Source organism: Muntiacus reevesi, chromosome 21 (genome assembly GCF_963930625.1).
Source record: "Muntiacus reevesi chromosome 21, mMunRee1.1, whole genome shotgun sequence".
NCBI lineage: Eukaryota > Metazoa > Chordata > Mammalia > Artiodactyla > Cervidae > Muntiacus > Muntiacus reevesi.
In genome coordinates, this window is record NC_089269.1 from 12,565,084 (window position 1) to 12,590,015 (window position 24,932).

Here is a 24,932-nt window from a genome sequence, read left to right on the forward strand (position 1 = left end):
CAGTTCAATTCAGTTGTTCAGTCGTGTCCAACTCTTTGCGACCCCTATGAACTGCAGCACGCCAGGCCTCCCTGTCCATCACCAACTCCAGGAGTTTACTCAAAGTCATGTCCATGGAGTTGGTGATGCCATCCAACCATCTCATCCTCTGTCGTCCCCTTCTCCTCCTGCCCTCAACTTTCCCAGCATCAGGGTCTTTTCAAATGAGTCAGCTCTTCTCATCAGGTGGCCAAAATATTGGAGTTTCATCTTCAGCATCAGTCCTTCCAAAGAATATTCACGACTGATTTCCTTTAGGATGGACTGGTTGGATCTCCTTGCAAATAATCATTTATTTTACATCTGCTACTTGTTAGATACTATGTTCTTATTCATAGACTTTTAAAACTCTTTTCTAATAAATAAAATCAACCCTGCATTGTTCTTAAAAATAAAAAATCAAGATAATAGAAAATTTTCTTAAATTTATCTGTATCCATATTGAGGTTGAAACTCAGAGGTGTCACTTTTAATAGTGTTTTTTTCCCCTAAGTTCTTAACTATTCCAAAAGGTGATTATAAACAGCTCTTTTGAAGGAGAATATACTATCATTTTGAAAGGATGTATTCATTTTCCTATTAGACATTTATTTGAATCTCATCATTAAGGAATGCTAAATGATACAATTGGAGCAGCAACTGAAACTTTTTAATCAATATTATTGTCTCTTTCCAGGTGCTCAGTGAAATAGCACATTTTATGATAAAGGGAAGAATGCGGATATTGGATTTTTACAATGTGTTAAGTTAGCTAGGTTTCCATATTCAGTTGCTGAGGGAATTTCTGGAACAAACAATGCAGCTCCCAAGATGTGAAGGGTTGCTGTGCCCTCCTCCAGGGGATCTTCCCCACCCAGGGGTCGAACCCCCATCTCTTAAGTCTCCTGCATTGGCAGGCAGGTTCTTCTGCCACTTGTGCCACCTGGGAAGCCCCAGTCTTTTGTATAGCTTAAGTATTTTTAGAAATCATTCAACTTCTTACAGAGATTTTAGAAGAGGCTTGTGGTGTTTGTAAGTAAATAGATGAAGCTGATCATGTAGATTTATTTTTATAGTTTTATTTATTTTGAACAATTACTGTGAATTAATACTCTTAAAGATTGGATTTGTTATGGTATGTATATATAAATATGGTATAATTGTTACTAAGTTATGTTTACTTCTGTTTATTCTGATTGGAAAGTTCTTTGAACTCATAAAGCTAACCATTGATTGTTTTGACCTAACCTGGCTTCTCCTGGCTCACACAAGTAGATTTACCAAGAACCATGTCATCTAGTTTATCTTGTGTATGGGAGTTATTGGCGGTTAGTATAAAATATCTGATGTCATACATGTTTTAAAATACTCACAAAACCCTGACTATTTATAGTGTAAGTTAAAGATGTAAAGAATAATATATCACTTCTTTTTTTTTTAAGGTGATGGATGTGGACATACTGTACTAGGTCCTGAAAGCGGAACCCTGACGTCTATAAACTACCCACACACCTACCCTAACAGCACTGTTTGCGAATGGGAGATTCGTGTAAAGACGGGAGAGAGAGTGCGCATCAAATTTGGTGACTTTGACATCGAAGATTCTGATTCTTGTCACTTTAATTACTTGAGAATTTACAACGGAATTGGAGTTAGTAGAACCGAAATAGGTAGGACATTTTCAATATATCCATGCCCAGAGTTTTAAAACTGAAGCCGTATTAGATGCTTAACACTGATTAACTGTGCTCCATAGGATATGTGGGAAATTACTCAAATGTCTGGAAATCTTGAATTTGAATCTTCTTTTGGGAAGAGAAGATTCTTGTCTGTCTTGTCCACTTTTCTAATAAGCTTGTGTTGGTTCCTTTGTAACAAGATACCACTCTACTGCTTCCAAGGAGGAGGAAGTTAATTATCTTTTTGTACTGGTTTTTTTCTTTGATAATTTTATCTGCAGTTAAATATAAGTCTTGCTTAGGAGTCAGTATATCATGGTAATTAAGGGTATGGGTTTTGGGTTCAAACTTCCTGTTAGTGAAGTACTAACTCTGCTTTTAGCTTGCTCTGTGTCCTCAGGAAAGTTACCTGATCTCTGTTTCCTCAGCTGTAATATAGCAAATGAGACTAGTACATGTGAAGTGCTTAGAATGGTACCTGACACATAGTATTTGCTTAGTAAATACTAGCTGCTGTTGTCTTTATTTTTAGCTAAGAACAGTGGTTCTCAATTACAGCTGGATTTTAGAGTCACCTGGATAGACTTTTAAATAATGCCAGATCTCTGGTCCCCAACCTACAGCAGTTGAATCAGGATTGGGTGGGACCCACACCTTGGGATTTTTAAAGCTTCCCAGGAGAATATACTTTGAGGTCACGTTGAGAACCTTTGGCTTAGAGATCAGCACCTTTCTCTTTAGCAGGAAAGGTAGAAAAATTCCTAAGACTATCTTGGTGAATTAACATCATAAAATTAACGACCCTAAAATTCTCTGTGACTTTATTTGGAAAGACTTACTGATACAGGTGTGTAAAATGTCTTTTAAAACTATAACTGGAACTTAGTATCTTGTTCTTTTGAGCATCGTGTTTATCTCCTGGGCTTCTCTCCATCTCGAGTGGAACCCTTCATCTCTTCCCCACTTTTCAACCTAACAAGAGGAACAGTTCCTGGTCTGTTGAGTGATAACCTCTGTTGTCTCCCAGGCAGCTCTCAATTAATCTGGGTTCTTGATCACCATGTGCATATTGCCTTGAATATGTGGTCTTGGATAAACTTTTAGAAACTCAGATCGCCTGAGGAACCGTCTATCACTGTAACAGTAATAGAAGATAGCTGGATATTAACTGCCTCCTGAGGTGATGCAGTAGGGAGTCAGCAGTACCACCTGAGCAACTTTGAGACAGCAATGAAAAAAGTGAACCACAATCTGATCAAGCCCTTAGCAGTTTATAGGAAATAAAGGAGCTAGAGAAACACATTCTATCAACCATAAAGACTACATGTAAGTGACATTTTTTAAAAAAGAAAAGGAAGGAGATCAAGATAACTGGCATGCATTAGACAGATACATCTTCCAAAAGTAATGTGTGGACCTTGTGATTTTGTTTGGATCTTGATCCAACTTGATTGCAAAAAGACATTTTTAAGATACGCAGAGAAATTTTAGGGTAAGATAAGAGTAGTTGGGCATACGGCAATACTCAGGAATAATTTTTTGAGGGTATGGTAACATTATATTGGTTTGTTCAAGATCTGGTTTGTTAGAGACATTCTGAAGTTCAAACAAAATGTCTTGGATTTGTTTTTAAATAGGTCATAGAAAAAAGTGGTAGGAAGAGGGCAGGTGAAACCAGGAGGGCTCACTGGGCACATGGGAGTGCATCTCTCTACTTTGAGGTTTTTTTGAAAATTTCCACAATGAAAGTGCTTTTTATTAAAAAAGAACACAAGAGGATTATGTATTTGGACAGTAGGGGCATGCTGCTAGAGAGGAAGAGTGACATGGGAAAGAAATGGAGCATAGGTTTTAAATCACTCGCCAGGTTCTCATCCCAGTTCTAGGACCTACTTGCTGGGATTCCTTTCTACAGGGCAAAGTCATCACCTGTACTGTAGGAAGATTAAATGAAGCACTTTACAGTGCTCAGCTCTCCCTTATTTCCGTGGGGTTTGTTTTCCCTTGCTATCTCTTCACACAGGTGAGTGGGAAGATGCAGAAAGGTCAAGGGGACTGAGTGATGATGATTCCTGTTGGGCCTGAGTTCTGCTCCACCCCAGTTCCCTACCCCTCCCATCTCCACCTACCATATGTCCTCCGGTCCTCCATCTGAGGAGCTGTTTGAGGTTGGGGGGGGTAGAAAAGTAACTTTCCTGATTGGCAGAGAAATAAAGGTCATTCAAGAATAACTGTTTAATATTCTGATTAGGTAGATATGCCAGGAATTACAGGATAGAAACAAATATATGTGGGCATAAGATTCCAGTGGCAATGGTAAAGAATCCTGTTTTCTGTGTTACCTTTTCTCAGGGTCCCTTTTGAACAGAGGCAGCTTCAAATGAGCTGCATTTTCCTATAAATATGGTTCCTACTTTGGTATAAAGCTTAGATTTTTTCCCCCCTGTAGGTGTTAATTTTAGGGACTTTTCTCCCCTGAGAGATGGTATTAAGGAATAATCAAGAAAAGAAAGTGAAAGGAATGCTTTCTCAAGGAATCACTTTTTAAATTGTAAATCATTAGAATGTGACTTAATTGATAAAGCATTTTTGGTTTACATGGTTATTTTCTATTTTATTTAAAGAGTGGGCAGTAATATATAATATTATTTAAACATACGAGTTTATTATGATACTATATAACAACTTTCTAAGTAGCTAGACTGTCCAGAAGTCTTTGTGAAATTAATGTAGTGGTACTCATTTTCACTGACAGAAAGGATGTGTTTAATGATAGAGCTAAGACTGGCTTTCCAGATCTGTTCCTTTTATAGGCAGATTGTGTAGGAATGAGAAATTTTCATTGTGGCTTTTCCACTTTGATTATTCTTTAATCCTTGGTATCTGAAACATAGTGGTTGCTTTATAGTTGCCCCACAATCATAGAGGTGAAAATTAAATTCATTTGTTGTTAATCTTAACTTTTATACATATATAAATATATAACTCCAATATTTTATTTTGGTCCATAGACATCCTGATGGATATTGTTGATAATTAGTCCAAACATGAAATTTAAAAACAAATATTTAAAAGAAAAACCTTTGCTTACTTGTAACCTTTTCCCTCTCTATTGTATATATTTTCTTCCTGGATTTTGCTTAAAATTTCCATTTTAAATGAACTTCTGGGGAGATGAAGGAGTTTGTGGGTAGCTCTCTGAAAGAGAAGGTAAATATTTTAAAACCAAGTAGCTATTAAAGGAACATGCATTCCGTAGAAGAAATGTAAATATGTGTCTATGTGTTGAAAGGTATATTTAAAGATATATATTCTGTCTTAAACCTTCATCCAAAGTATCTTTAAAAATCGTGTCTCTTAGATTCTTCACATGATATTTACAAAGAGGGAAACTGAGGTCCTCAGGGCTTCATCTCGTAAATGATTCTGTGTCTATTACATTTTCAGAGAAGTTTCTCTTTCTTTATTGTTTGTCCCCTTTCTCTATAATATGCTTCGGTCTTCCTTGTTTAAGAGAAAAAGTAAATATATTTTCTTTCTGTTTACCATCAAACCTCTTGAAAAAGCTGTAGTGATGATAATATTAGGTATGCAATGATAATAATGCTTTCTAATATTTTCTGATTGCTTATTCTGTAGAGGCTCAGTTTAATAATGAAAATACTACCATGCATGCAGTGCTTGCTATGTGCCAGGAACTATTCAGATCACTTTTGTCAATTAACTTACGTAGTCTTCACAAGAACTCTTGAGATAGGTGCTTTTATCACCTCATTTACTGATGAGAGAACTGCGGCCCAGAGAGGCCCAAGGTCACACAGCTGGTGGGTTGCTGTGTGATCACACCTAAGCAGCCTGGCTCCAGAATTGGCGTCTCTTACTCTCAGCCCTTGGCATGCTTGGTTGTATTGAGTCCTGCAAGAATCCTGCACATTATTCCCATAAAACTGATAAATAGAAGATTTAAAAAAGGTAAGCAACTTGCCCGAAGTCGTATAGGCAGAGTTGGGACTTGAATTAAGGTCTGGCTAACAGCAAAGTCTGTAACCTCAACCACTAGGCCATAGAGTAATAGATACCAGCTATTAGTAGGTATCTGTTGGCAGGTATTAACAGGTATCCAGCTAGTACACGAGACACAAGAGACATGGTTTCTATCCCTGGGTTGGGAAAATCCCCTGGAATAGGAAATTGCAAACCCGCTCCAGTATTTCTTGCCTGGAAAATTCCATTAACAGAGGAGCCTGGCAGGCTACAGTCCAGGGGGTTGCAAAGAGTAGGACCTGACTGAGCTACACGCATGGTGGTGGTGACATTACTCCTTAATTTTTTTACTACGTGGTCTACTTACCCTAGGCTGTTGAAACTAGCAGCTTTCTAGTAAACATTAACTTTTTCCTTTTAGCTATCTGTTTTGAAATAACCTTGTTTTTTGGGCCATGTGGCAGCTTGCAAGATCTCATTTCCCTGATCAGGGACTAAATCTGGGCCACAAGAGTGAAAGCCCAGAATCCTAACAACTAGGCCACCAGGGAACTCCCTGTTTTGACATTATTTTTTCTTTACAGCCAGTGTTAAAATATTTAATAGTAGTTTCAACATAGGTATTGACCAATCAAAACAAATGTCAGCCCTGAAAAATCTGTTTTTCTACAGTGACTAAAATATGTTAACTGATGCACATACATGAGAGAGACAAACTTTTTATACAACAAACACAACTTATATGAAAGCTAACCACCCAGAGGTAATATCTGCCTTCATTAACTCGCTCGGATTTCTATTACAAATTATCCTAATCCTTACCCTTCTCTCTCTCTAAATCCTAGCTGGACCTGTAACTCTTGTATTTAGCTTCAGCCTCATGCTTAATTTAACTCTCTAAACCTCAGTCAACTAGCTTTTCTTTTTGAGAGCTTTGTCATTTTCTCTTTCGGGAGTGTTCTCAAAAGTTTGGCATTTTGCCTTCCAAGGGGACACTGGCGATGTCTGGAGACATTCTTGATTGTCCCACTGGGGGAGAAGGCAGTGTTACTGGCATCTAGGAGGCGCTGTTACGTGCCCTAGAGGACATAGGACAGCCCCCAAAGTACTGTCTGACCCAAGTTCTCAGCGGTGTTGCTTCAGATTGAGAGTGTCAGTTCACTGCCTCTAAGTTGATCCTCAGGTAGTTAGTATTAAAAGAAACATTGTACACATACTGTTAATGTTAATAGTTTTTTAGTTTTATTGCATTGTGCTTAGAAAACTTGTAATATTCTACTTTATGGAACTTGCTTTTATTTTATGTATAACCTAAGATATCTTTTTTTGTGACTGTATCGTGTATGCTTGAGAGGAAGGTTTATTCTCTAATAGTAAGATATAAAGTTTGATATGCCTCCAGAATATCTTATTATGCTGTTTAGGTTTTCATATCTTTATTTTTATCTACTTGATCTGTTTCTAGTGTCTTTTTTCTTGCGGCATATCTTTGGGTTTTTACTTTTATAAAGGTGATTACAATGTTGTTGCATAGCTATTCATAATTATAATGTCTTCATTTTAAATCGTGACTTTTAGCATTAAAAAGTTTCTCCTTTGTCATATTTAGTACTTTTTAGTTTGCATTTTTCTTTCTCTGATATTAGTATCACATGGACACCTTCCTCCTTATCTCTTTTTACATTCATTTGCTTGGCATTCCTGTCTTTGCTCATTCCTTTTCTTTTAGCCTTGCTGAATCATTTTGTTTGGGATGTATTTCTTACATATAACATACTTGAGGGTCTCATTTTATGAACCAAATTGAAAATATTTTTTTAAAATAATTAAAGCTAAGACCTGTTTTATCTGTTTATAAAACCGTAATTTTTTTTTTCTTAATCATGCTATTTTAAGGTATAATCAGTCATGTGTTTTATATTTGCTATGTTTATCTCTTTGTATTGTCTTCTTTTCATCTATATCTAAACTCATAAGTTTTGTAGTTTTAAGTATGACCTACCAATTTTACTTTTCTTTTTTTTCAATTTTATGTTCTTAAATGCCTCTAATCCCATTGACTTCTTCTTTTATCTGATTTGTCTACTTTTCATGGTGTCTTTTCATTCCTACCAGTTGCCTGTAACTCCTGTCTTTTATTCATATAACATTCAGTGAACTGTTCTATTACGTTGGTGCAAAAGTAATCGTTATTTTTGCCTTGTTGACATTTACCATTTGATATTGAATACATTCTTAAATAAATATGGTTATGTTATACCTCATTTTACTACATGTCTTTCTCTGTGGGTTTTTTTTTTTTTTTTTTTTTGCTAATGACTTATTGCTTGCTGTGTATTTTATATGTATTTTAGACTGTGGAAATGATGTTAGACAAAAAAGCAAATTTAAGTGGTTTTCTTATATTTGAGTTCAAAATGGGTCTTAAAGCAGCAGAGGGACAACTTGCAACATCAACAACGCATTTGGCCTGGGAACTGCTAACAAACATAGAGCGCAGTGGTGGTTCAGGAAGTTTTGCAAAGAAGACAAGAGCCTTGAGGATGAGCGTAGTGGCCAGCCATCAGAAGTTGAAAATGACCAATTGAGAGCATCATCGAAGCTGATCCTCTATAATTATATGAGAAGTTGCCGAAGAACTGAATGTCGACCATTCTATGGTCATTTGGCATTTGAAGCAAATTGGAAAGGTGAAAAAGTGGGTGCCTCGTGAGCTGACCACAAATCAGAAAAATCGTCGTTTTGAAGTGTCGTCTTCCCTTATTCTGTGCAACAGTAAGGAACCATTTCTTGATCAGATTGTGACTTGCAAAGTGGCTTTCAGACAACAGCCGGCGGTCACCAGCCCAGTGGTTGGACTGGGAAGAAGCTCCAAAGCACTTCCTAAAGCCAAACTTGCACCAGAAAAGCTCATGGTCACTGTTTGGTGGTCTGTCGCTGGTCTGATCTGCTACAGCTTTCTGAATCCTGGCAAAACCAAATATGCTCAGCAAATCGATGAGATGCACCGAAAACTGCAGTGCCTGCAGCCGGCATTGGTCAGCAGAAAGGGCCCACTTCCTCTCCATGACAAAGCCCGACCACATGTCGCACACCAAGGCTTCAAAAGTTGAACGAATTGGGCTGCAAAGTTTTGCCTCATTCACCATTTTCACCTGACCTCTTATCAGCCGACTACCACTTCTTCAAGCATCTGGACAACTTTTTGCGGGGAAATTGCTTCCACAACCAGCAGGAGGCAGAAAGTGCTTTCCAAGAGTTTATCAAATCCTGAAGCACTAATTTTTATGCTACAAGAATAAGCAAGCATATTTGTCATTGGCAAAAATGTGCTGATTGTAATGGTTCCTATTTTGATTAATAAAGATGTGTTGGAGCCTATTTATTAATGATATAAAATTCACCGTCCGAAACCTTAATTACATTTGTACCAACCTAATTCTTTCCTCTTTCCCGCCTGCTTCTTTCTTCATTTCTACTCTGACAGAACAAAATTCATAACACATAGCTTGTATCATATAATATCTTAATCTTCAACTCATCCAACTTTTATCACTGTTTAAATATATTAAATGCTCACCGGCAGTCTTTACTTAAGTTCTGCCAATTTTATCTTAAATGGATGAAGTTCATCTTTGAATAGATTGATTCTTTAAAAGAGGCTTGAGTACAGTTATCTTGCATGCTTAGAGCTGCTTAATTTAAAATTTTTTCTTACCTTGAGTATCAGTTTGATTTTATATGTAAGGTTTTGGTTCATGTGTTCATTCTCTGAGGGTTTTTTTTTTTTTTTTTTTTTCATTCTTTTGAGTTTGAAAAAAAAATGCTCTTCCATTATTGCCTGACTTTTTAGTGTTATTGTTGGTGTTTTTCAAGAAGTTTGATACTAATTGAATTCTCTTGCCCTTATAAGATATTTAATCTTTGTATTGAAGCTGTAAAGATTCCTTTAAAGTCAAACAGTTTTACAAGGATATGTACTGAAGTTTATCATTGGGTTAGTTTTCACTGTATCCAATGAACACTTTCACTATTTAGATTCTAGAAAACTTTCTTGAATTATACTTCAAGGTTATTTCTGTTCCATTTGTCTTGTGTATCTTTTTAGAATACCTTAATTGTAAGAAAACAGCCTTCTTTGCTGTTTCAGTCACATTCTTTAAGCCACGTTCTCACTGATCCTTTTTACTTTTTCCAATTTCCTTTTCATTGTTTTTGTTCTTTTCTTCAACATTTATTATATTTTCATTAGAATATTATTCCTTGTGCACCTTGTAATATTTCTGACATAATTTTGTCACTGTTTTGTATTTCTTTTCTGAGATCAGCCAACTCTTTCTTTCCTGCTTTTTGTCCATTTCTGTTCTTAGTTTTTGAGTTTCTGTTTCGGGGTGTTTTGCCATATCCCCAGTTGCTTGTTGGAGGACATTTAATTAAGTTTAGTGTTGTGTTCCAGTTTCCTTCTGTTTTACCATCGTTTGGGGGGATTAGTGGGTTTCCATAAACTGAATCGCTGAGATTCTCATTTTTTTTCTACTTTTTTTGTTTAAATAGGTAAAGACAATGCCTAAGTATTTCTGTGGACAGTGCTGGCAGTTTGCAGTGGTTTTCAAGTTTTGTAGTTTATCATAAGTTCATGATAGCCCTCTTCTGTTAGTGTAGTAAATTTTTCTTTCCTACCTTTTTTTCCCCCTCAAGAGAAGAGGCCGTAGAAGAGAAGGGATTGTATATCCCTTTTTAAAAAATATATATATATATCTTGTAAGATCCTAAATTTCCTGCTCTTATTTAACTTCATCCCCATCTTTGCCGTACAGTTTCCATATCTCTCTGCTACTTTTAACCTACTTCTTCCACCAAAGTGTTTCCTTTCCAAAATTGCCCTATTCAGGATTTCTTTGCTTTTGAGTTCCTCCTCTGAGGTCAGTCGTCTTACTTACCAGTGGATTTAGTCTTCAGTATTTTCTAGCTATGCGTGGGATACCTTAGGTGTGTTTGTCTTCCCTGATTGGTCTTTCGTTAACCTTTGCCACTTAAGTTACTTTTAGACTCCATGAAATCTCTTGATATGTTTTAGGGATTTGTGACCCTGATAAAAATAAAATAAATTTCATTCTTGGAGTTTCTTTTAAAGTTCTGTTTGTCAAAAAAAATTTTTATTTTACAACAGTTTAAAGTATAAATTATTTCATTTCATTTGAAAGAAGTGTTATTACAATAAAATCATCACTAATATTTTACTTATGGGCAGGAATTAAAGACGTGATCTTTAATCTTAATGATTATGGGTATTTTCCATAGTAGATTTAAGAGCCATGTAAGAATTTCATGTGAGATAAAGTCCTGGTCTGTGAAAACATGATCTCAGGAAGGCTAAAGTCATCTCATATCTGTTTACCACAAAAATACATTGATTACTGTGAATTTTTTTTCTTTAGAAGCTAGATGGGTACCCATATTTAACTTGGTTTTGTTCCTAATGCAGAAGCATCATATGAGGTTGGTTGTTGCATTGGAAAGTACAGAGGCCACATGCATTTCAAAAGACATTAGTGAATCTTTGTACCCTAAAATGGTCAAGCTGGTTTGTGGACTAGAACAGAGAAATGCTAAAGCTTTGTCTCTGTAAATGGTATCCTTCAGAATGTTTTTTCTAATGTTTTGAGACAGGTTAGTGAGGAATTGACCCCTGTCGCGTTTCTCATTGTCATTCAACTGGATAAAACTAAGCCATGTGATGCTGACCCTCCCTAAGAACTCCTATTTATAAACCCTTACAGGAAATATTAAAAAAGTCTTTGACATCTTATAAGTGGTAAAAAGTTTACTTTTCCAGAAAATCTTTGAAAGAAATTTCTCGGTATGCTATGTATGTCTCACCTGTGATGCTTGGCAGCATTTTGGTTTTGCTGAAGTCCACACAGTTGTGACTCATTGCTTTTCACATTAGTGTACCTAGTATGAGAAAACTGCCGGCTGTCCTGAAAGAAGCTGTCAACTTAATAAGAGCCAGGGCCTTGAGTCATTTACCTTTTCTGAGTATGGAGCTTCCCTCTATCCAGAAATGTGCTGCTTTTCCAGAGAAAAAGTCTTGTAGTTCTCAGTTTGGGTAGAAAGTTTCACAAAAGAGAAGGAAAGCCTACTTAGAAAGATTTGATAAGGAAGGTTGGTATTGCTTTGCAGACATTTTGATCCACATGATTGCGATAAAATTTTCAGTCAGGACCCTTTAAGGGTCAGCATCATGGGAACTGGTAAAAACTTGGGTGCTCTTTTGTCCATGCTGCCGTTATGAAAGAGGATATTGGAGGAGACAACTTTTCTTATAATCAGAGAAATGTAAAAGTTTTAGAACTAAGTATATGACCTCCTCCCTTACTCTTGGATTGGTTGAAAACGTAGCTTTTAATATAGTGCTGTGATGAAATTTGTCATTTTTTTAATATTGAGGCTGTATGAACTGGCATAGCTCACTTAAGTAGCAGTGTGGAAGCAAATGTTAAAAATCACTCTAAAAAAATCACTCTTAAATATTTTAAAAGATAGAAGTTACGTTAGGAAAATGTTTATTGCAATATTATTCACTGTGTAGAAAAATCAGAAGCAAGCTAACTTCTGACAATAAGGAAGTTAAGATATATCCACTATATGAATAACCCTTTTTGGCTGTTATTAATTGTTTGCTGTGAATGTTCTCTCACCTATCTTTTGCTGAACATTAATGCACATTTCTGTTTCTAGGAGAGGAATTGCTGGTTCCCTGAGTGTCCATATGCTCAGCTTTGATAGATATTGCCAAGAGCCTCTGTGGTAGTGCCATTCCACACCCACCACCAGTGTGGGAGAGTTCTAGTTATTACTCTCTATTTTTTTCTTTTATCACACGTCTAGTGTGTATGAACTGATATCACGTTGTAGCTTTGCCTTATCTAATAGCTAATGATATTGTTCTCTCTCCATGTGTTTATTAGCCATTGAATATCTTCTGTGAAGAATCTTGAAGTTTTTAATGCATTTTTTCTATTGGATGATTATTTTATTTGTAGGGGTTCTTTTATATATTCTGGTTATGGGTTCTTTTTAGACATAAATGTTACAAATATTCTCCCTTTCTATAGCTTTCCTTTTTATTCCTTTATATTGGTATCTTTTGATAAGCAAACATTAATTTTAATTTAATTTTAACATTCACATTAATTTTTTTTCATGAGTAATATTAATACATTTTGCATTCTCTTTTAAAATCTTTGCCCTCTTACAGGTTATGAAGATGTTCTCAGGGTTTGCCTCTAAATGCTTTAATTTTTCCCTTCTGCATATTTAAATCCTCAATCCATCCAGATAGTTCTTTGTGAATGTGTGAAGGAAGAGTAAAGGTCTCAAGGTACATTTTCTCACGTGAACCTTATTCATCTTAAAATGTGCAGATACTGGATCTGTCATTTAGTCATGAACAAAATAATGCTGAGATAGCTACTTTTCCCTGAAATCAAAACGAACAAGGACTAAATAGTCCTAATCTTTCCTTCTCTAGAAGGAAAGGCAAATCCATTCTTAGTGATGTTACTGAGTCCCTTTTAGACAGTAATTTGTCCCTCCCCACCTCTCTCTCCCCCCTTTGGTAACCATAGTTTGTTTACTGTGTCTGTGAGTCCATTTTGTAATGAATTCATTTGTATTATTTTTAGATTCCCTGTATAAATGATATCATAGATTTGTCTTTGTCTGACTTAGTTCTCTAGGTCCATCTATGTTGCTGCAAATGGCAGTATTTTGCTTTTTATGGCTGAGTAATATTCCATTATGTATGTCTGTGTGTGTGTCTGTATATATATGTATGTATATGTATCTATATATGTATATATACCACATCTTTCTTTTATCCTTTCATTTGTTGATGGATGGTTAGATTGCTTCTGTATCTTGATTGTTGTAAATAGTGCTTTGTGAACACAGGGCGGGGTGGGTACACATGTCTTTTCAAGTTAGAGTTTTTGTCTTTTATGGATATATTACCAGGAGTGGGATTGCTGGATCATATGGTAGGTTTATTTTACAGTTTTCCATAGCAGCTACACCAGTTTACATTCCCATCAGCAATATAGGCGAGTTCCCTTTTCTTCACGCCCTCTCCAGCATTTATTATTTGTAGAATTTTGATGATAGCATTCTGACAGGTGTGAGATGATACCTCATTTCTCTAGTAACTAGCAGTGTAGAGCATCGAAATGTCTTCTTTAGAGAAATGCCTGTTTAGGTCTTCTGTTCATTTTGATTAGGTTATTTTTCACAATTGACTTCTGCATATCAACCTTGTGACCTTAGCTCCCTTACCAGTTCTGGTTTGGGTGGTGGTGGTGGTGATAGAGGTAAATTATTTAGCATTTTCTACTCACATGATAATGTATAGTCAGTGGAAGTACACATTACTGTTATTAAAGTGATTTGGTGGTGGCTTAGTCACTAAGTCGTGTCCAACTCTTGCGACCCCATGGACTGTAGCCCACCAGGCTCCAGGCAAGAATACTGGAGTGGGTTGCCATTTCCTTCTCCAGGGGATCTTCCTGACCCAGGAATGAACCTGGGTCTCCTGCATTGCAGGCAGATTCTTTCCCAACTGAGCTATAAGGGAAGCCCATAAAGTGATACTGCTCAACTTAAATATTTTAAAAACTTTTTATTCAGAATTTGTTAAAGTTACTGTGCGCATAAGAAAAACTCTTTTATTTTTATTAGTTGGTGCAATATCTTTTCTTTCAATTATTTTCTTTTCTTCCCTCTTATCTTAATAAACTTAGATCTGTTCTGAGGGAAGATCTGTTATTTTTTACATGTCTGTTAGACCTTAAAGAGTAAAAGTTGCTAGGCAGTTAGATATATGCTTCTGAAGTTCAAGGAAAAGGCTTTATAGAGGCGTGAATGTGAATGGTCATGTCATAGTTAAAACTGTAGGACTGAACATGACAGAAGGGGTTGACAGAAGTCCAACAATTCTTGGAAGAAAACTTGAGAAGATATGTAAAAGTTTGGAGGTGTCCCTGTGCTCAGGAATCTAGGGGCACCCTATGGGAAACATGTTAAGAATACCACCGATTAACTATTGGTTCATTTATGAGCCACTTGCCTACATGAAATACTTTAAGTTAATTTTTTTTAAATTCCTTGTCACTGTTTTAATTCCTTGTCACTTGTGTTTCACAGGATATTGAGTCATTATAAGGTCAGTGATGTCTGAATACACTGTTTTTCCCTTTGAGTCATTTGAACAGTTTATTACTTGCTGTTTTTGGTTGTTTTTTTTTTTCTCTCCAGAGTAATATTCTAGTCATCATTTTAGATTAATGTAATACATAGTTTGTTCAGCTTGGTGTACTATTATGATTCTGTTACCTACGTCGTAAATAATGTTGACTTTATGAATCATACCAAATATCTGCTTTCCTGTCATCCTAGGCAAATATTGTGGCCTGGGGTTGCAAATGAACCATTCAATTGAATCAAAGAGCAATGAAATCACAGTGCTGTTCATGAGTGGAATTCACGTTTCTGGACGAGGATTTTTGGCTTCATACTCAATTATAGAAAAGCAAGGTAATTTTCACCTTATATGATGATTCTCACGTTTTACAAATTCTGAAAACAGAAATGCAGTATTTTCTTTGAGTACCTGTTATCTGAGATTGGAATAGCGTAGGAAGATTGAACAGTTTATAACACATACATAAATCTGACAAATAAAATTAAATCAGTTTCAGAATTTTAAAAATTAAGTATATTAACTTTTTATAAAGTGCTTTTATATACTTACCTTTCCTTAGCAGAAGAAATACTGATTTTTCCACTTTTATAAGATTGGAGCACAAGCAATAACTTTTAAAAAATCTGTCAGTTGCTGAGATGATCAGTTTAAAGCTTTATTATCCACAGGTTACCGCTTCATCTTACTGTGTTAAAAACCATATTACCATTCTTTCCTAAGAAGCGTGTTGCTTACCAGCAGGGGTAATGGGGAAAGTGCTCTCTGAGACACTGCAAAATAAGCACGAGATGTTTTCTAAATTGTTGACGTTTACAATATGAAGGGGGAATTAAAAACAAGACTATTAAGTGGAATAGAATGGAAAATTAACTCAAATCTCTATAAGCTAAAATGCAGGACTTGAATGAAATCTCTCCCAAGTTTTGGTCACTGTATTCGTTCATTCCCCTCTGCCATTGGGTTCTTGTGGTGAGAAAAAGTTTTTTAATTTTATTAATACAAGGTCATATGAAAGAAATCATTTAAAGTAGAAAATTGATAATTATTTTGATATTCAACAATGACTTACCTAGGTTGGCCATTTAAAATTAAAAATTAGCCTCTACTTTATGTTGTGTAAATGAGAAAACTGTTAAGAACCTCCTCGGTGTGAGAATGTCTGGGAATGAATGGGCCTGGGAATGATTCAGGGCCATGCCAGCTATTCCTTCTTGGCTGCGGTGGGTTTGAGATACACTCTGTACCTCATTAAAAGTCGCGTTAAGAGGATAAGAGAGGGGAGCGGCTGTGTGTATAGGAAGGTCTGCTTCCCCTTAATCTCTAAGCTATGGGAAAAGGTGTGATAGAATCCCTCAGAGTGAAAAAGAAAGCTCATTTGAATGGAATAATGGAAAGAAATGAGCTGGAAATGTTGTGCTAAATAAACAGTTAATGTATTTGACAGAACAAGGAGACCAAGGCAGTGGGGTGTTGCAGAAGGGGCACTGGGCATCTGGAATCAGAGCTTGTCTGTGCCAGGCACCAGCCAGGGCACCTCTGACCGGTCATGTCACCGTGGTGAGCTTCATCTGCAAGTGGGTTAGTTGTGAGGACTAAATCTAATAATGTTTAGTGTTTTAGGCCCATATCTCAGTAGGCAGAAAACATGTTAGTTTCACCCTTTCACTACTGTACAAACACATATCTCGTTTTTTCCCGCTGCCCACCCTCCCACTATCAAGAGAGTAAGGTGGAAAACAGAGTGAAATGATACGCTTCCTGTCCTTTTTAGTTTTACTTTGTGAAAGTCTTGGGTTATGGGTGAGAGGATAGAAGATAATTAGCTGCTTATTCTCCTTAAGTTTCTTGTCGCAGGGTTAGTTTAAATTATTTATTCTGCATTTTCCTGTTTTCCTCTTTCTCTGTTAGTCATTGAATTAAAGGTTTCTGGGAAATAAGTATCTCCTCTTTAAAAAAAAAAAAAAAGAAAGTTTCTCACATTGGATATTTAAATTACGGAGCTTTTGATCCAAAGGGACCTGAATGTCCTACTCTAGAGTTGATTAAGAACTTCCAGTCATCTCAGACACCAGAAGCAGTGTCTTGTAGACGTGTGTACATCTGTGGTAAACCTCAAATAGCTGTGTCATTATTTTAGATGAATCTTCAGTTCCAAAGATTTTTTGAAATATCCACCATAATCTGGAACTTCTTTATAGTAGCACTGTCCAAAGTCATAATCATCTTGGGAAATCCTCATTTCACAGCTCACTCCTGGACTTTTTCTTAATGTTTTTTGTGTGTTCTTGCCCATCCATCAAGCATTTGTTTTATTTGAAGTGAATTGGCTAGATTCAAGGGAGCACTGGTTGAATCTCATATTACTTCTTCTTGGGTGGCCTTTCAGACATAATTTCTTATAATGACTTGTTCATCTGAAGGCTGGTTGGCTTTGGTTTAGAGTCTCAGTTTGTTTCCATCAGGAAACCTAGCTGCCACACTGAATTCCATGAATATTTTCAGGGAACATCACATGTGCCCAGCTTGACAACCTGGTTGAAGGTTGAGAGTATTTGGGAATGCAAAAGTGGTGAAAACCTTGCTTTACTGGCTTCCTCATGTGTTAAAGTGTCACAAAGACTTGTTAATGTTATAGTGTGATATGTTATTGATAGAGTCATGATTTTGTATGAAATAGACTAGTTTTCGTTACTTCTTAGAGGAGCCCATTGCAAAATTATATTCCCTTTTTAGTGCCTTGTTTCCTGCCGTATTCCTGGCACTGGGAAGACAGCAGTAGATGAGACAGAGGCAGTCACACCTTCATAGGGTTTGCGTACAGGGTTGGAAAAAGGCATTAGACTTGTGGTTGTTTAATTGCAGTTACAATAAGCGTGATGAAGGAAGCATTCAAACAATAAGAGGCCAGAGGGGTACGGGTAGTAGGAGACAGATGAAGATTAAAGCTCTCTTGAAGAAACCACTCCTGAGCCCAGAACTGAAGGATTAATTGGAGATTCCAGACAAACAAGAACGAACACTGTAGGGAGAACAGCAGATGCAAAGGCCTTGGGGGGGAAGGAACTTTGAGGAAACTGGAGAAACAGCCAGCTCAGCTGAGGTGAAGTGAATGGATAGAAAGTCTGTCACCTTATTCAGGACTTTGTGGCAGATGTAAGGGTTAGAGTTTTATCCAAAAAAAAATTGCATGGAAGCTATTAGAGCAGAGGAGTGATATGATTGGATTTATGTTTTTGCAATTCCTTGATCTGTAAAGAATGGGCCAAAGAGAGGGAAAAATAGTTGTAAGGAGGCCAGTTAAAAGGCTCTTCAGAGGAGTCTGGTTCAGAGATGATCAAATTAAGAGATCTTGTTTGGGAAGATCCCCTGAAGGAGGGCATGGCAACCTATTCCAGTATTCTTGCCTAGAGAATCCCATGGACAGAGGAGCCTGGTGGGCTGTGGTCCATGGGATCACAAAGAGTCAGCCAAGAAGGAAGTGATTTAGCATGCATGCATACAATGCATGTTATAAAAGTAGCTCCAGGATTAGGCCAGATTCTAATCTAATTCTTTTTAAAGACTTTTGAACCAAACGTGTCTTTTCCTTGGAAACATTTCAAAGAGTTAGTATTTGGTCTGCACAAGTTCATGTTGAAGTAAGAGGCTCTGGACACAAAGAAGCCTCTTGGGTAAGGCGTTGAGTTGCTGTGGTGTCTTGGGCTCTGCACCTGATGTCCTCTTCCCTTCGGGGTCTAATTTTTATAACTTTATGGCCTTATTCCTCCTTTTTATTTTTAAAATCTTTCAGCAGAAGTTTCCAGTCTTTCCCATTACCAGTTACCACTTTTAATTTTCACCTGTAAATGTCATTGTTTGAAAGATTTTATCTACCAATGAAAGGAAGTTTCTCTGTTTCCACTGAGTAACATAAAAAGACAAAAATATATGAATCAGCACTTCAGTGATAATTAGAAGGTTGGTAGTTCTACTCTGACTTGGCATGTATGTTAAGTCACTTCAGTCATGTTCAACTCTTTGCAACCCTATGGACTGTAGCCCACCAGGCTCCTCGATTCTCCAGGCCAGAATACTGGAGTGGGTTGCCGTTTCCTCTTCCAGGGGATCGTCCCAACCTAGGGATCAAACTAGACTTTCTGAAATTGAAATTTTTATCTGACAATTGAAGGGACTCCCTGGTTGCTCAGGCAGTGAAGAATCTGCCTGCAATGCAGGAGACCAGGTTTCAATCCCAGGTCTACAAGATCCCCTGGAGAAGGAAATGGCAACCCACTCCAGTGTTCTGGCCTGGAGGATTCCATGGATGGAGGAGCCTGGCGGGCTACAGTCCATGGGGTTGCAAAGAGTCAGACACGACTGAGCAACTAACACTTTTTCCTTTTCTGGCAGTTGAAGATGTTCATGGATTCTGAGGTATCCTGGGGTTAGAAGTTCTGTAGAGAGAACTCCTTACTACTGCTGGTCTTACCGAGAGAGGCACAGCCAGCCTTGCACAGGTCCAGATGTACTTAGATCTTTTAATCCAGAATGATAAATGATGCTGACATTTTTATCCTAAAATGTAAATGTAAAAAACAACATTTACCACGGGACTTGAAAATAAAATAAATTTTATAGATGAGTGCTCTCAATTCCTGGTTTTGAATCTGTTCAACATTAGCCGGTTTCTAAGTAAAGCTCAACGTTTCTGGGATGACTCTGGGCAATAATTTTTTAGGTAATTTTAGTTACTGAATAATGAGCTCAGAAGACACACACCCACATTTGCATCAATAACTTCAGGTCTTTTAAGGCAGCCTCTCTTTGTTATGTGCCATCAATTAGCTGTCTTTGTGTGTGACTCTGTGTGTACACATGTCTAGGTGCATGGCCAGCTGAAAAGTGATAGTCTGATCCTTTTTTAGAACGTGAATTATCACTTAAAAAGTAATGCTAAAGCTTATTACTTCAGATTTCATCAATCCAGAGTTTAATAGTGGTCAAAGTTTGCCTTTTTTTTTTTTTTCTTAGAAACAGGAGCTAGTTTAAAATTTCATGTGAAATAAAGTAATCCAATGAAGATATATTAACATATTCCTTAAGTGGAATTCATAAACACTTGTTTATTCATTTCCGCCAACACCTTCGAATCTGATGACAGTGTACATAAGGCTTGGGAACAGCTGAGCCTGCAAATATTCCCACTTCACAGGGTTATTGTTGCTATATGTTAGATTATTTTATACAGCAATTGTATAAAAAGTTTTAATTGCTACATTCTTTAACTACATTTTTTTTTTGCAGATATTTTCCATTTCTTCCATCTTACATCAGATTATATTAACTTATAAATAAAACATAGGGGCAGAATAGAGAGCTCCTTTCTAACAGTCCAGATTTCTGTAACTGGTTGGTTTTTTTTTTTTTTTTTCCTGCTTGGGATGTTTTTGGTTTTGAAAATAGAGCATGAATTCCTTGGATTGTTTGCTACCTTAACTGCACAGTACTTTTATAGCATCCTTTCTGTTTTGAGGACTGTGTTAGCTGCGTTTCTGTTTGTAGTTTTTCTGTTGTGTACCTAGTTTCTGTTGTATCTGGCAAACAGTTTAAAACTTTTAAACTATTCAGTAAGATTTTATTAATGAAGTCTCAATTTACATGCATATTTTAAAATCTGTCCTTGTACATAAATCAGTGCACATGGTGTTTGTGTGTACACATGCAGAAAAACATATATTTTGTTGTCAGTTTGTAGAACAAAGGTGCTGATGAATAAAGTTTTTACTAGTTTTGCAGAGAAGTTAGCATTTATAAACAGAATTAGTTTGTTAAGATGGTGTGACCCAAAGAGGCAGTTTATCTTTGTGAGATAAAGTTTATTTCAAGCTGACAGATAACCTGAAGAGCACCTTAATGATTTTAAGTGTTTTCTAGGTGGTTTGGGTTTTATTTTTGTTTTTTTTTTTCTTTTTAGTAAGTTAGAAGTGCTTTGAAGGGGCTGCATATGTATTTGTGCTGACTTGTGCCACCCAGGGGACAAATTCATTCACTACTACTCTTACTAGATATTAGGAGTGTCCTCGATACTAGATTACAAAAGAATTTTAATGTCTTATAATTTTTAATATTTTTAAATGTCTTTTATATTTCAATATACAATGTCTTATGTTATTTTAGCATGTCATAATGTCTTTTAATATGTCTTATAATTCATTTTTTAGTATAGAGGCATTTAGGTGTGAAGAGGATTTGATTTAGCCATAAGTAGTTTGTGGTCTATTCAACTGTATCACTTACTGCTTAGGCAACTAACTGAGCCATGCCTACATTGTCTGTTTAAAAACTTTTTTTTTTTTTTAATATTTCCATCTGAGAAAATTATCCCTGAGCTCCTGTTGTGGACTCAGCTTCCATAGATGGTGATGTATTAATAATCTTTCTAGGAGAAACATAAGATTTACTCTACTCTCAGTATGCTAAAGGAAATTAGATGTAAAATACTACATGAGTTATCTCCCACTTAGTAAATATTAGTTACTAATGTCAGAGTCTCAATCACGATAAATTACATTTTATTATACATGTAAATTTCCCTGACACTACATTGCAGATGGTACAAATCAGTGCCAGGTTCCTATTGTGGAAAGAAGGAATTATGCCCAAGGTCACACAATAATACTGACGTGAGAATCTAGTAGAAAGATGAACCTTGTCCCTAGTCCTGTAGCTCTTGAATGGAGTGACTGGCTGTACACCTACAATGCAAGGTTGCTGACAGAGTGAGAATTAGGAAAGCATGGTGTCATGTCCCTTCAGGCTCTGGGGGGTTTGTTATTTAAAAGAATTCAGAGCAAATAAAGGAGGAGAATCTGTAGGTCTACATTGTCTTACTTCATGTATTTTCTTCCTTCTGGTAAATAAATATAATTAGTTATAGTGCTGTATGCTTTGTTGAAAGAAAAGTGAAAGTGTTAGTCAATCAGTCATGTCCAACTCTTTGTGACCGCATGGACTACAGCCCGCCAGGCTCCTCTGTTCATGGGATTTCCCAGGCAAGAATACTGGAGTGAGTTACCATTTCCTACTCCATGCATTCTTGAGTTAGAATAAATACAGGCACTCAAGTACCCTTCCCTCAGGAGTAAATGGCTTCAAGTGGACAAAACTTACACCCTGCAGCTAATGTAGTTCACATTATACTTTTGTGATAGATACTAACACCGCTGAGAATCTTTTCCAATATATTCAAGATCACAAAGCTGACTATTAATTGGAGGAAAATCTATATCTCTTTCACAGTCTGTAGTCTAGGGAATAACCAGTGCTGTCAATCAAAAATATTTCTAAGTTGGTAACCAATATGCTGATATTTTTGATTGTATATGAACTTATAAAGTATTTATCATATTTTCATAGTATTTTATGTGGATTAGCATTAGATATTATGTTTTTTAAAAATATTTCATGAAATAATTATGAAGCTCCCAAGCCTATTCAGTTATTATGTATTGGGAAAATTTTAATTGTACTTTAAAGAAAGGCCTGTGCATAGGATATCAATTGTGGCTCATAGTGATATTGCTAACTAAGTCAGAGCTGTCTTAGGAAATCTGATGTTGATGTCTTCATTGTCATCCTGTTATTGAATATTGGCTCACGTTTTTATTTTTTTTTTAATTTTTTCATGCTCTTTCTCACAATCACATTATCCTCCCTTCAAAACCCCACTGACCCTTTCCTCCTCTGTAAAGCCTTCTGAGGTTAAGGAAGGCAGATGTTACAGCAGCTGTTCGTGTAGACATTATGATCACGCTCACTTCGGGGTAGACCCTGCTGCTAAGACCAGTGTAGAGTCTGCCCTGTAGATCCCACCTGTCCTTTGGGCCCTGCAAGGAAAAGAGGAATTGAGTGCTGTGGGCTTTGGAAGAACCCCATGGGCATCCTCCTTGCTACTGCTGCTCCTCTGTTGTCCAGAGCACCAAGATGAAGTACGCCAGATGTTTGGTGTTTTGTGTAGTAATGTGTATGTTACAAATATTCTTTTGTATGTATTAAGGATTAAAATTACCAAAAAAAAATTTCCCATGCAGAAGCTCTTAGTGAACAGAGTGAATTACATACTGCTGTTCACTGTGAACATGCTACTGATTCCTGGTGTTGTCAGACATGGTAAAGTGGATCCAGCATAATTGAGCTGACAATGAGTGCCTTATTAGTGCTGCTTCTTACAGTTATTATTGCCTAACTGTTATGTGTGTGTACTCAATCGTGTCTGACTCTTTGTGACCCCACGGACACAAGAGATACCTGGAGTAACAGTCACATTTGACCTCGGAGTACAAGATGAAGCAGGCAAAGACTAACAGAGTTTTGCCAAGAGAACGCATTGGTCAGAGCCAACACACTCTTCCAACAACACCAGGACTCTACACATGGACATCAATACCAAAATCAAATTGATTATATTGTTTTCAGCCAAAGATGAAGAAGCTCTATACAGTCAGCAAAAACAAGACCAGGGGCTGATTGTGGCTCAGATCATGAATTCCTTATTGCCAAATTTAGACTTAATTTGAAGAAAGTATGGAAAACCACTAGACCATTCAGGTATGACCTAAATTGAATACCTTATGACTATACTGTGAAAGTGACAAATAGATTCCAGGGATTAGATATGATAAGAGTGCCTGAAGAACTATGGATGGCGGTTCGTGACACTATACAGGAGGCAGTGATCAAGACCATTCCCAAGAGGAAGAAATGCAAAAAGGCAAAATGGTTGTCTGAGGAAGCCTTATAGATAGCTGAGAAAAGAAGAGAAGTGAAAGGCAATGGGGAAAAGGAAAGATATACCCATCTGAATGGAGAGTTCCAAAGAATAGCAAGGAGAGATAAAGCCTTCCTAAGTGATCTGTGCAAAGAAATAGAGGAAAACAATAGAATGGGAAAGACTAGAGATCTCTTCAAGACAATTAAAGATACCAAGGGAACATTTCATGGAAAGATGGGCTCAATAAAGGACAGAAATGGTATGGGCCTAATAGAAGCAGAAAATTTTAAGAAGAGGTGTCAAGAATACACAGAGGAACTATACAAAAAAGATCTTCATGACCCAGATAACCATGATGGTGTGATCACTCTCCAAGAGCCAGACATGCTGGAATGTGAAATCAAGTAGGTCTTAGGAAGCATTACTACGAACAAAGCTAGAGGAGGTGATGGAATTCCCATTGAGCTATTTCAAATTCTCAGAGATGATGCTGTCAAAGTGCTGCACTCAATATGCCAGCAAATTTGGAAAGCTCAGCAGTGGCTGCAGGACTGGAAAAGGTCAATTTTCATTCCAATCCCAAAGAAAAACAACGCCAAAGAATGTTCAAACTACTGCTCAACTACACTCATCTCACACGCTAGCGAAGTAATGCTCAGAATTCTCCAAGCTAGACATCAAAACACTACGTGAACTGTGAACTTCCAGATGTTCAAGCTGGATTTAGAAAAGGGAGAGGAACCAGACATCAAATTGCCAACATCTGCTGGATCATCGAAAAAGCAAGAGAATTCCAGAAAAAATGTCTGCTTCCACTTATTGATACCCCAAAACCTTTGACTGTGTGGATCACAGCTAACTGTGGAAAATTCTTCAAGAGATGGCAATACCAGACCACCTGACCTGCCTCCTGAGAAATCTGTATGCAGGTCAAGAAGCAACAGTCAGAACCAGACATGGAACGACAGGCTGGTTCCAAATTGAAAAAGGAGTACATCAAGGCTGTATATTTAACTTATATGCAGAGTACATCATGCAAAATGCTGAGCTGGATGAAGCACAGGCTGGAATCAAGATTGCCAGGAGAAATATCAATAACCTCAGAAATGCAGATGACACTACCCTTATGGCAGAAAGTGAAGAAGAACTAAAGAGCCTCTTGATGAAAGTGAAAGAGGCAAGTGAAAAAGCTGGCTTAAAACTCAACGTTCAGCACTCGCCCGGGAGGTCCGGGCGCGCGAAG

The 24,932-nt window shown here is 37.0% G+C and overlaps 1 protein-coding gene across 1 annotated transcript in view; it reads left to right on the forward strand.

Annotated features, from left to right (window-relative positions):
* The window catches only part of DCBLD2 (discoidin, CUB and LCCL domain containing 2), a 73,233-nt gene that overhangs the window by 18,981 nt on the left and 29,320 nt on the right, over window positions 1-24,932 (forward strand). Inside the window, exons 2-3 of the mRNA XM_065913587.1 lie at window positions 1,461-1,688; window positions 15,135-15,272. Of these exons, the coding sequence (XP_065769659.1) occupies window positions 1,461-1,688; window positions 15,135-15,272 (366 nt within the window). The remainder of the gene's footprint in view (window positions 1-1,460; window positions 1,689-15,134; window positions 15,273-24,932) is intronic.